The 12,875-nt window shown below is 27.6% G+C and overlaps 5 protein-coding genes across 10 annotated transcripts; 4 read left to right on the plus strand and 1 right to left on the minus strand.

Annotated features, from left to right (window-relative positions):
* Window positions 1-1,137: 1,137 nt before the first annotated feature.
* On the minus strand, window positions 1,138-5,772 carry Stt3B (catalytic subunit 3B of the oligosaccharyltransferase complex). 2 transcript variants are annotated; one of them, XM_069125494.1, is made up of 7 exons: window positions 5,219-5,767; window positions 4,313-5,011; window positions 3,920-4,230; window positions 3,311-3,851; window positions 2,755-3,216; window positions 2,561-2,651; window positions 1,138-2,404 (listed from the first exon to the last, which is right to left on the minus strand). In XM_069125494.1, exons 1-7 carry the CDS (start codon window positions 5,437-5,439, stop codon window positions 2,324-2,326), a joined length of 2,406 nt encoding a protein of 801 aa, XP_068981595.1. In that variant the 5' UTR covers window positions 5,440-5,767; the 3' UTR covers window positions 1,138-2,323. The 2 variants fall into 2 exon arrangements, with proteins under 2 accessions (XP_068981595.1, XP_068981596.1); XM_069125495.1 differs by having other exon boundaries at window positions 2,309-2,439; window positions 5,219-5,772.
* Window positions 5,773-5,965: 193 nt separating this feature from the next.
* LOC138186430 (armadillo repeat-containing protein 7-like) lies at window positions 5,966-6,927 on the plus strand (the record flags this gene model as incomplete). Its single annotated transcript, XM_069126317.1, has 4 exons — window positions 5,966-5,997; window positions 6,217-6,314; window positions 6,393-6,560; window positions 6,646-6,927. Coding segments are annotated over 4 exons (573 nt in total), but the record flags the coding sequence as incomplete, so codon positions are not given.
* Window positions 6,928-7,100: 173 nt separating this feature from the next.
* LOC138186431 (hydroxyacyl-thioester dehydratase type 2, mitochondrial-like) lies at window positions 7,101-7,460 on the plus strand. Its single transcript, XM_069126320.1, has one exon. The coding sequence runs from the start codon at window positions 7,101-7,103 to the stop codon at window positions 7,458-7,460; it is 360 nt and encodes a 119-aa protein (XP_068982421.1).
* A 6-nt stretch (window positions 7,461-7,466) lies between these two features.
* Window positions 7,467-8,664, plus strand: LOC138186046 (follicle cell protein 3C-1). Of its 2 annotated transcripts, none has more exons than XM_069125522.1 (4): window positions 7,467-7,756; window positions 7,930-8,201; window positions 8,309-8,380; window positions 8,461-8,664. In XM_069125522.1, the coding sequence occupies exons 2-4, from the start codon at window positions 7,935-7,937 to the stop codon at window positions 8,569-8,571; spliced, it is 450 nt and encodes a 149-aa protein (XP_068981623.1). In that variant the 5' UTR covers window positions 7,467-7,756; window positions 7,930-7,934; the 3' UTR covers window positions 8,572-8,664. The 2 variants fall into 2 exon arrangements, with proteins under 2 accessions (XP_068981623.1, XP_068981624.1); XM_069125523.1 differs by lacking the exon at window positions 7,467-7,756 and adding an exon at window positions 7,769-7,867.
* A 63-nt stretch (window positions 8,665-8,727) lies between these two features.
* On the plus strand, window positions 8,728-11,709 carry LOC138186036 (zinc finger protein 253). Of its 4 annotated transcripts, XM_069125497.1 has the most exons (6): window positions 8,728-10,330; window positions 10,403-10,488; window positions 10,550-10,865; window positions 11,173-11,276; window positions 11,334-11,547; window positions 11,628-11,709. In XM_069125497.1, the coding sequence occupies exons 1-6, from the start codon at window positions 9,163-9,165 to the stop codon at window positions 11,657-11,659; spliced, it is 1,920 nt and encodes a 639-aa protein (XP_068981598.1). In that variant the 5' UTR covers window positions 8,728-9,162; the 3' UTR covers window positions 11,660-11,709. The 4 variants fall into 4 exon arrangements, with proteins under 4 accessions (XP_068981598.1, XP_068981599.1, XP_068981601.1 ...); XM_069125498.1 differs by lacking the exons at window positions 11,334-11,547; window positions 11,628-11,709 and adding an exon at window positions 10,940-11,042; XM_069125500.1 differs by lacking the exons at window positions 11,334-11,547; window positions 11,628-11,709 and adding an exon at window positions 10,940-10,981.
* The last annotated feature ends 1,166 nt before the right edge of the window (window positions 11,710-12,875 follow it).

Below are 12,875 nucleotides of genomic sequence, written 5' to 3' on the forward strand. Positions count from 1 at the left end.
TTGTATGATCTAGTTTCCTTAATACTACATTGTATTCAGAGTAATTATATTTGATTTACATAAATGTATAGCTTTTCGTTAATATTTTAAAATATGGCATGTATAATATGACATGTATAGAATATTACATTATGTTATTTAGTAACATCATTTTACCCAACTTTCTTGATATTAATATTAAAAGAATAAATTATATAATTGATTAAATTACAATGATAGTAATTAATATAATGTATCGACAAATATTGAAATAGTTGATTTTAAATAAATTTTAACCTCTTACAATAAACATTGAAAATTTCACGTAACATAGAATTATTATTTTTTTGTAGAATATGAAATGCATAAAAAAGATATTGTCTTTTGATAATTAATAAGTAATAAACAGTGCGTGATCTATATCTATTCAAATATAAATAACATGCTCTAAAAGGATATTATACTTAATTAAAAAATATAGGTGTAGAAAATCTATATATAAATCTGATAAATATTACTTAAATACGTAAAAAGAATAATGAAAATAAAATAAATTATGCATGTATTAAATATAAAATTGGACGATGAAGTCAATGTCAAGAGCAATAATTTTCATATTGCTACATAATCAAACCATATTTTATATTTATTCGAGATTTTATTCAAACATTTAATTTTTGAATTAATAAATAACTAGATTCTATATTTGTGTGATAAGGCATTACAAAAGACAATCAAAATTCATAAATCTAGTAACCTTCAAAAAGTTGTTACCAGTGATCAGCTGATTTTGACATTTAAGACTATAACCTATTAATATATTACAAAAGACCACCTGTTGATATAGTCCATCCTTTCCGAAAAAATTTGTAATTGCTTAATTATTAATACTCTACTATTTAAAAAAAAAGGTAAGTGAATTCAAATATTATATTAATATCTTATTTTGTCAAATAGTATAAAATAAGAGTATGCAAATTATATAAACGAATCTTTTTACTCTCTTGTGTATACTAAATATGCATTTAGTATACACAATATACATGTATATTTAATTCTTTCATTATTATATAATTTTTAATGTTTGCCATTTTTCTAATATAATTGCATTAGTCTTCCGAATTTTATATAGGAAATAAAATAATGTTGTCAGTGGTATGTATTACAACCTTGTTTCATTTATATTTTTTTGTTTTCTTTATAATCAAATATACACAATGATTGTGTACACAGCTATTTTGCGTACTTAACATTGCTTTAACTATAATTTTGTGATTTTTGAAATACATACAATTGCTAAAAATAGTGATTGGATTATGTACATATTATAAATAAACAATATGTTTTATAATAAGAAGAATGGTTACAATGTAGATCACAAAGATATAAATTTCAAATTTGAATGAAACATGTGAACTATAGCACTGTACTTAAAAAAAGGTGCTAGAACAATGGACAATCAAAAAATTATAAGATAAAATAATACATTACACTTAAAAGCATATTTCCATTGCATAAAATTCAATTTGTCTTCTATATTTTTAAATTCTATACAAAAAAAAAGGAAAGATAAATCAAATATTAAATATACAATGCTTTTAAGTGACAAGTTCCTTCTTACAAATGTTCAACAAGAATAGTATACAATACTGTATAACTGTGTATACATAACACATATTTAATCCCTCTGATCTCACCTGTTTGATATTTATAATAAATGTTTCCATTTTTTCGTTCAGTTTGACTAGCGAATTTTTCTTATTGATGTTTAGTGTGCATTAAACAGATATAAGAAAAGTTTACGCATTAACTCTTTTATCATATTTCTCATGTGATAATTCAAAGCTCATTTTCGTAATTTGCAATCAGAACATAATATGCATAAAATCACGTAAGCAAAAAGCTAGGGACTACTTAAGTACAAAGATTTAAACTGTATGAATATAGAATTTTTCCACTCCATGAATAATGTAAATTCAATTATAGAAATTCACCATATACTGCAACCACATAGAAATTATATTTTACCTAATCGATATGTAAAGTAGTCATACATAGATAATATTTCATAATTTTGAAAAAATAAGAAATTTTCGTAGTGTAATGAATAAAATTGAAAACATGATCGCTTTTTTAAAGATCATTTTTGTTAAAAAATTGTCCCAATTGCTTTCAGTGTTGAAAATTTCTTTTATTCTATATTTAATTGATTCGAGTTTTAATGATATTAAAATCTTAATTTGAGGTACAATTTGTGGTAGACCCAAGGGACGGTGTATAATTCTTTTTTCTTATTATAAAAGTTGTATTTGAAAATTATTATGAATTAGATAATAAATGTATGTTACGTAGTTTTTCGTTGAGGTTTTTGTCCTTTAATAATAGTTGGCCGGCCTTTTATGTAACCTTTCTTACGACGTGGTGTCTGTAACATTAATGTCCCCCACCCCACGATTTCAACTACATTTCAAAATTACACAATGTTATGATTTAAAGAAGGAAAAACGATACGATTAAGAATTCAACAAAAGTAAATGTTTTAACTGCTTTAACTGTTTAGCATAAGAAATAGAATTCTCACCTTTTTACTAACATATGAATTAGCATTTCGTGCAACAATTCGTTTAGATATTGGAATGCTTGGTCTATTAAATTCATTTGGCTTTTTCACCCTAAAATTGGATTTGAATAAGGACATTTGAAACTTATAAGTATAAAAATTATAAAATTTATAAAATTAATTTATGGTCTTGTTATTGTTATCTATAAAATTACCTGTAAATTCTAACAAGCCAATGTTCAGTCGTGTAGGCTTCTTCCAAATATGTTAACTGGAAATTTTTATTTCCTATTTCGGCGTTACGCGTACGATCATAACCAGAGGGCGATCGATAATCAATCTTTACTTTCCCAAATCGATAATAGCTTAATTTATACATTAGTGAATTCAAAAGGGTAGGTGAACCTTCCGAATCCACGCGAAATTCTCCTTTTTCAGTAAAATAATCACTTTCACGAATATCTTGTGGATGTTCGCCTTCAGCAATTCGCACCATCCAAAGGAACTTATTAACATCATCTCCGGAATATCCAATCATTCCTCCAAAAATAACTAATACATAATCTACATCTAATGATGTCATAATTTCATAAGCAGCACTTTCATTTGAGCTCATTGCTTTTCCAACTAGAGCTATATGTGAATTATTCCAAGTGTTATTGTCCACAAGCGTAGTTCTACGTTAAAATGAAAATGCTTCACATTGTATTATATTGTATTATATATACAAAAAAATTTAAATAGCACATTTTATTCTCTAATAATATATACCTATTAGCCATCCCAGCAATTTGATAGCCATAATCCCACCAACTCATAATCCTAGCATCAGTAGGTGTATTTTGTGCTAACCAATAATAAGCTTCTCTGAAATCATCTAGAATAGCTCTACCTCCATCGTTACTATATGATGCCAAAACAATCGAAGGGCTAGAATATGCATTACTTGTAATCCAAGTACAATGCAGTGTAAACATCATCATTAATACAAATGCACCAATGACAACACCATTTCGAAGATTAACACCTAATCCATCTCCATTACCCCTAGGTCTTTCATGTCTCATTCTACGAAGTTTACCAGCTTTATCATAGAGTGATCTACCAGGACTTCTTTCTCTTTCTTCTTCACTTTCTTCTTCACTTCCATTATTACTTCGATCGTTTCTTTCATTGTCTTCCTCTTTGAAAAATAATTCAAGAAGGTCACTAAATGCAATTCCAGCAAGCATACAAACAACTGGAGTTAAAGTGAGCATAAGCCTCACCATTACTCCAGCAAAATAAACAGCACTTATAGCATACAATATAACTGTAAAATAATTATAATTAATATATTTGTGTAGTAAATTAATAAAGAATTTTTTTCTTAAATCTTACCAAAAACACGTTCATCATTGATACGTTTAATGCAGTACCACAAGCCCACAGGAAACGTTGTAACAAGAATGTGTAAATCAAAGAAAAAGCTAAACCATGTTGTAGGTTGATGTTCAGAAACAGATGCTATTATTGGAATGTGTATCTTTGCATAACCAGTATCCCAAAGTGAATAAAACCTTCCACTCCAAGGTGCAATAACACCGGCATAAGTCAAACATATTAAAATAAACAAAAGAATACCAGCTGTAACTGCAACCACTCCTCCAAAGTATTTCATTTCAGATTTTGTAAGTACAGTTCTTAGATATCTATAATAATAAAATATACTGTATTACAAAATTTGATATATTAAAATTTGATATATTATACTAACATATTATATCAACACACCTGAGGGTTGCCACAAAAATTAATAATCCAAACACACCTCCAGCTGCCATGTGTTCTGATGTTCTTATTGGTTGAAAACCAACAAATGGTATTTGCATACTCAATAAAAGTCCCAGAATATAAAATGTAGTGTAACTTGTAAAAAGACGATTACTGAATCGATTCATGATCAATAATGCAAAAACATGAAGTGGAATTAAATTAATGATAAAAACATAACCACCCCATGCAGATACCATATAAAAGTAGGACAGAGCAGTCATAGAAGCCCAAAAAATAGAACCAGTTTTAACTGACTTAACCCACAGATAATATGTAATTTGTAGTGCAAAAATGGCAATGCCTTCATTGTCATAACTTCCTGCTACAGATCTTGAAATGTAACCAGGTACAATTGCAATAAAACACGCTGCAAATAAACCAGCTCCTGCACTCCATATTTCTTTTGTTAATAAGTACGTAGAAATGGCTGTAAGACCACTAAATATTGGAGCTAAGAATACACAAATGTCTCTTATATGCACTGGGATATTTAAAGAATGTAATATATAATGTATAGATCCAGATGTTATCATTAATCCAGGATAAACAGTTCCACCTACAATACGACCCAGCGGATACCATGCTCTTTCATCAAACCAATTTAAAAAATTATAGAATCCATGTTGTACCATATATGCTGTAGCTCTGTAGTTAAACCTATGTTATAAAAGAATATTTTATTTTATAGTAATATTTTATAATAACATTATATATACATATATATGTAAAGCTAATTTACTTTATCAATTAAATTATTAATAAATATGAAAATTATTTTTTATGAACAAAATGTTAGGTAAATATTAAATGAAAAATATTAAATTAAATAATTATTATAAATTAATAATAATTAAAAATACGTACCAAGGATCGAATTCATGTATGATACTTTCAAAACGTATCACCGCGAATAACCGAGAAGCAAATCCTGAGATCCAAGCAAGTAGCAAAACAGTAAAAGTAATAAGAGAACTAAGACCAGCGGCGTTTGTTAACGTGGAAGTTTTCATTTGCTTAGACGTCGATTTCTTGTCAGGGAACATATCTTTTTTAGTATTTGTAATGGATGTTCTATTTGGCAACATATTTCCTTTAAATTTCTGAATGTAATGATAAATATTTCCGTGAAATTTTAACAGACATTTGCCATGAACATATTAACATTTGTTTCTATTCAACACGCTGCAAATCAAGCTGCTTGCAACAAATTATCAAATCACTATGCCTAGCCTAGGAGTTTAAGACACGTTGAACACCGGCTACGTGTTAACCATGACTTCGCAATGACGTTCTCTACCTACTTTCATAGAAATATGGGTACAGGAATGGTATGTTCGAATATGCGCTTAAACGTACACCACGTTCGTTATGAATATCAAGCTGCCGATTGGTTTCAATAACAACACATAAAATAGAAACAGTTTGTCTACCAATGGCATTAATTTTATATCAATATCACATCCGGTCATCGACTATGATCTAAATACAGATGCAGTCACATATAATGTACTTACTGACATTTATCCCAAACCATCATATCCGGATAATCTTATTACTTAACGACTGCTTGCTATAACATAATACGCTGTGAAATTAATATTTCCTGTTTTCGTTACAACATACAAGAAATTAAAAAAATTTTGGTATGTAATCGTAGAAAATATTATGAGCAAAAGAAACACCTACGAAAGTGAAATTTTTGTACATGAGGAACTGTAAATTATCTTTTTCACCACGTCCACCGTTTAAAAATAGTGATTAAAAAATTCAAAATAAAGTAATGGAATAGCATGAATTAAATATCATGAGTGAGAAATTTCGCTAAGTAATATAAATGAAAATTATTCTCTCATGTTTACTAGCAAGGAGCAATTAATAAAACGTACTGGGAAAAGTTCTATTGGTCGTTATGATTTCTTAAAACTTTTAGCTACAGAATTTAAGACCACTAAATCTAAAGGTAATTTGCATAAAAAAAATGTAATTACTTATATAATTGTTATACTGCATAATTATAGAAAATAAATTATTTCCACAGAAGCAAAGGAACAAGTGTTAGCAAACCTTGCTAATTTTGCTTATGATCCTATCAATTATGGATACATAAGACAACTACAAATAATTGATTTGTTTCTTCAAGCTTTGTCAGAAAATAATTTAAAATTAGTACGTTTTGCAGTAGGAGGTATTTGTAATGTATGTGCTGGTAGGTATATAATGGTTTGAAAGATTTATTTTCAAAAAGTACATCCTTGTGGTAACTATTAATTAACAAAAGGATTATATTTTAGATCCAATAAATAAACTATACATTTTACGTAACCAAGGTATTTGTCTATTAACACCATTACTTTCTTCACAAGATGAAGATATCATACTTTCAGTAATTACTAGTTTAATATTTTTAATTACCCCTGATCATAAGAGTGAAGTAACAACTGAATTAATTGGAAAAATATCTGATTTGTCAATTCATGAAAATAATCGTATTAAAAACTTAGTGGCAATATTTTTAAATGACTGCACTGAAATAAAGGATAAAGTTGAGAATTCTGAAAATACATAGAAAATATTTTGGAAGGATATATACCTAATTATACCTTGATACATAAAAAAAGAAGTAGTTAAAAAATTATATATTATAATTCAATTGTGGAATAAAATGAAGTTCTCAAAGCCATTCTTTAAATTGCTAAAAAGGTATGTGCAAAGATATTGTACGGGACCTTCAGATGTTCTAAACACCATGAAAGTTGGAAATGAAATATCAGTTTTTAAAACAGTTACCAAAGATGATATACTAAATTTTGCAAAATTAACTGGTGATTATAATCCAATACATTTTGTGACATCAAATAATCTTGTTCATGGTGCTCTACTCAATGGCTTAGTATCAGGAGTACTTGGTACAAAAATGCCAGGCCCAGGAACCATAGTAGTTGGACAAACCTTTACATTTCCAGCACCATGTTATGCTGGAGATATAATAGAAATAAAAGTGCAAATTGTTTCTATAAGAAAAATCATGAAATGTGAATATATTTGTATTGCAAATGGGAAAAAGATAGTTTTAAAAGGAAATGCAAAACTTATCAAAAAGTTATAAAATATCAATGCATAATAAAGTGAATATGTATAATCTTATCAACAAGAAAGTAATCTACATCTTATTGTTGTACATATATTTATTTGTATTTTAAGATTATATTCATATTAAAAGAATAAAACAAGCTTTTTTTAAATATAATATGATTACAGTACTGCAGTATTATGAAATATTGCTTATTGTGAATGTGACCCATTTTAATTGCTGATTTTACAAAACAAAGCGCTTTCAACAAAACCTGCACGACTTATTGATTTTCATTACTTCATGCAAGTAATACAGACAATTTGATTAATGTAAGTATCATTAAACTGAATATATACTTGTATACTTTATTAATACTTTACAGTTTAGGGTACAGATTTCTATATATTCTAAATATACTTAGATACAGTTTTCTTTTATTGGTAATTATTAATTAAAATAATCTTATTCATAAGAGAAATCTGAAATAAATATTTTTTTACAGAAAAGATGAATCCGGCATTTCTGTTATCAATTCTCTATTTCTTATCTGCATCAGCAGATCAAATTAAAATAAAAGTTTTAAATGATACTCTTAAAATTGTAACTACTGAATTTCCAATTGGTTGTGCTTGTGGAATTTTTTTAAGTGGACAATTTAAAAAGGATGGTAAAGAATCACCTACAGGAGAACCTGCTATTTTTCATGATTTGCCTGGAGCATTTTCATGTACTCCAACTGGGAATAAACTGTGTACAAATAAATGCTTGGACACTGTGAGTTAATCTATAAAAATACAAAATTATTACCACACATATATTTTATTGATGATACAGTTAATTTCTTATCTCAAGTAACGCAAAATATGAAATATTTACTATAGATTATTAAACATCTGCCAAACAGTCCTAAAATACTATGTAATTCAATAAAATATGACTGTCATAAGGAAAGGGTAAGTTTTATTTTAATGTTTCACAATAGCTTCAAATTAACTATTAAACAACATTATATTATATAATTTCTTTATATTAGGCTTACTTATTTATTAAAAATTGTAACAGTGGATGGATTAACACAAATCTTTCTGCTGGAAGAGAATATTGTTGTAAGGATGGCACACCATACAAATGTCCAGTATATTGAAATAAATATCTTTTATTATGTATGTGTTCTCACTTGTTATAAATGTATAAGCTTTATACTTTTTTAATTTAATAAAACCATTATTAATTCTACCACATTTTCTTCTTAAATGTCCCGCTTCTTGTCTAAATATAGCTTCAAGAACATCACATATACTCTACAAAGAATCAAAGGAATCCCAGATAAATATCTGAAATCTTCATTCTATAATTAAATTGTCATATATAAAACTTTGTTCTATTTTGTGCACTTTAAAAAAGAAAAACTTTCGCTTTACATTGAGTTTTTCTCTATACTTATTAACATATGAGGTATGATTTTGATCTTTAATTTGTGCCATTGGGTCAAGTTCAGGCATAACCCCAATAATATTACAAATGACAGTGTTAAATTTAAATTAATCAGCTACTTTAAATTTGTATCTCAAACACTCTCTACTTTTATAGCCAACATTAAGTCTGTATAAAAGCTAATTTTTATTGATACAAAAAAGATGGAAAAATTATTTATCATTTATATTATTAAGTGAAGCTCTCTATTATAAATATTATTTTGAATAAAAAACATTATAAATAAAAATTGGTAAGAAACATGTGTGCAAGACTTTTAGCATGTCCTTTGTGCTCACAACCAGGTTTTTTAACATTGGATGCATTGCGAGCAGGATTAATAAGCGTAGCAACACGACCTCTTACATGCCCTGTGTGTAATGAAGTATTGCTTGGTATTGATAAGCTTACTATTCACTTATTCAGCCACACTATTAATTTAAGTAATAATAATACAACAGAGTCATTGAAACATACAAATATTATTACCAGTACTCATAATCCACCAATAATAAGTAATTTAGAAAGTATTACTTTTCAAGATTGGAATATGTCTAAAATAGAAATTACAGATTCAAATAAACTTTCACAGAATAACTTAAATATTCAAAATAGTTTAATATCATCGCAAAGTCTGCAAAATACAAAAGATGAAGCTTCAATTTTGAATCCAGAAGTTTCTATTCAAAATCAAAATTCATTGAATCATATATCTCAAATTACATTTCCACAAAATTCAATTTGTGGAAATAAAGAGATACATACACTTCAAAGGAATAAAGAAATAGAATCAGAAAAACTGCCTCAACAAATGTTACAAGAAACAATAAAAGTAGATTATGCTACACAGTACTTTGATCATCAAAATGTTAAAAATGTAAAATTTGTACAAAATTATCCTGAAACAGAATATGAAAATGTCCAAACATTTAAAAATTGGATAGAGGATCAACATTGTGAACAACCAAACAAAGAAATAGCAGACAAAATGGGAAGATCTGTCGATAAACCTTGTAGTAATGAACAAATGATAATAACAAACAAACTTCCAAACATTATAAGTACATGTACCAATATACCATTGGAAAAAGCTAATGATAAGAATATACAAGAAGATTCATCTATTGTATGTAATAAAAGACAAAATGAAAGTTTTGAACATAATGAGATATTACCTCAATTAAAACTTATAAAAACATTATCAACAAAACAAAAGACTGAGCGTTGCAATATATGTGGTTTTCATTTTCCTGATCATAATATTTTGCTTTTACATAAGCAATTAATACATATGATCAATGAAAAAGATTTAAATGTTATGCCTGAAAATTTACTTAAGAATTATTCATGTCACTTATGCTCTAAAGTATTTAAAATGAGAGGTAGTTTAATGGTGCATATGCGAGTAGCACATATGGGATATAATTTAGGTAATTTCTTATTACATTGAAAGCATATTAATATCTATTATTTAACAAACATTAACATAAACATATTTTCAGGTTCTTTGGTCAGAGGTGGACAAATAGAACTCATACTTAATGAAAATAAATTTAGCTGCCCCACATGTGGAAAAAAATTTAAAAAGGTGGTAAATATGTTTCTTTGAATGTCTTTTTGTACAAAATAAAATAAATTTATTATTTTAGGAACAACATGTAATGCAGCATTTAAAAACACATGAAGCTAAACAATGGGAATGTGATGTATGCAATAAAATGTTTACAACGAAATATTTTCTAAAAAAACATAAAAGATTACATTCAGGAGAAATGCCTTATAAGTGCAACATATGTAATAAAACGTTTACTTTCCAGCAGTCATATCATAAACATAGATTATACCATAAAGATGATAAACCTTATACATGTACAACTTGTGGCAGATCATTTAAAGAATTATCTACTTTGCATAATCATGAACGAATTCATACAGGAGAAAAACCTTTTGCATGTGAAACATGTGGTATGTTAACTTTTGTAAGAATTTTATTTAAAAATGTGTTGCAAAAACTGAAATAATGCATGTTTTGTTTTCAGTTATTACTAACAATTTAATATGGATTGTTCTGTTTCTGCAATGTATGTATAACAATGTTTTGTAGTTTATTATATCTACTACAAATACTGCTTATATTTAGAAGTATGTAATAACTATATTCATACAGCATATATTTTGAGAATTTTATAATTAAAAGCTCCTTCCTATAATGAAAAAATAGATGGATAAATATGACATCATCTTTTTTATAATTTAGATGCTTGCTTTTTAGGAAAATGTTTTCGTCAACGTGTTTCATACTTGGTTCATCGTAGAATTCACACAGGTGTAATGCCTTATAAATGCACAACATGTGGAAAAAGCTTCAGATACAAGGTATATCAGAATAAAAAGAAATACTTTTATGATTTTATTAATTATCCATTACTATAGGTAAGTCAAAGAACTCATAAGTGCCCAGCACAACAAACAGGAAATGTACAACAAACAAATATCATGGATCAGAAGTCAGTAAATTTACCAGATATACAAGATATACACAATGATATATGTAAAACTCAAAAGGATTTTTTAAAGGAAAATCAAACGATGCTAGATATTGTAAATAATGAAGAAAACAAATATGTGTTAATAATAAATACTCAAGGTCAGCATCTTTTAACAAAAGAGTCTAACATTGAAAAAATACAAACTATTGCAAATACTAACATTACAAATAAAAAACAGAAGTTAGAAGAATGTACAGGAACAAACAATGATAATGAAAAAACAGGGAATATGTGGAAATCTGGCATTCCTAATAGTTCTATATTTAAGAAACCCTTTGACACTTGTAAAGCAATACAATCAAAAAATGAGAAACCATTTCAAGAAGATACACATGATTTCTTTTCAATGGTAATGTCTCCCCTTGAAAATGGACTACCTTCACCCACTGCTGAAATGGAACACTTAAGAGTATCATCCCCCACACAAAAAGGAGATATATCAAAATCTTATGATACTTTTAGAAATACAGCACATATCATGGAAATGAATATGTTTAATGCTGATATAGAACAAAGTTTTAGCAGTGCAGATAACAACGCAAATAATTTGCAAACTATTAACGAAGAATCATTGAAACAACTACTGTATAGTATTAATGAGAAATGATTAGAGAATTCGCCATAAAAAATTGCATTATTAGTTATCATCGTTATAAATAAATAAGAATTTTTCAAAGAAGAATTAATTATAAAAATTTATAATGAATTTTTTCCCGGAAATTTTAAAATACTAACAAAAATTTCTTTGTTTAATGTGTACCTATTTTTTGAAACATAAAGTTTACTTCTTCAAAAAAGTGGCACAATAGTTAATATCGCTGAGTTAATCCTTGAATCATTTAATAATTTTGCTAAATATATTTTAGTGCAAATGTTCAACCAAAATGCTTAAATCACTTTTCCAGCTTTTATTAATGTTGATAGACGAATAGTACGTATTTTAACTAATCTTTTTTATGAAATAAAGCGATAATATTATTCTCGTTGCTGATTGGTTAATAAAAATGGAATAATTCACATTAACCAATCATCGTTCAGAGAACGTTACAGTATGGCTACATAAAGGAACGCACATGCTTCAGCTGAATCAACCATACAACTTGCATCCTGTATAATCCTCGGTCGAGATATCGTAGCAGACGACGCTCTAATCGACTTGACAGCGCAGTCTGTATTTTCACGTGTCCTCTTATACATCGCATTGCGTAACTGGAGTTCGACTTCCAGGGAGGAGCTCCCTTTTTCGGTAAGTAGTTATTTCAAATAAAATTAAAAGGATCAACAAACGTTTAATAATTATAACATCTGTTACGGTTCTGTCAAACATTTGTTCTGTTTATTTTATCAGTATACTTCATTTATCGCAAACTGTTTTGACATAGGTTGAGAAATATTTTAACTTATCGGCCAATTGGATACTACTAAA

The sequence above is a fragment of the Bombus flavifrons genome, chromosome 13 (assembly GCF_040668555.2).
Source record: "Bombus flavifrons isolate JBK064 chromosome 13, iyBomFlav1_principal, whole genome shotgun sequence".
In the NCBI taxonomy this organism is placed as follows: Eukaryota; Metazoa; Arthropoda; class Insecta; order Hymenoptera; family Apidae; genus Bombus; species Bombus flavifrons.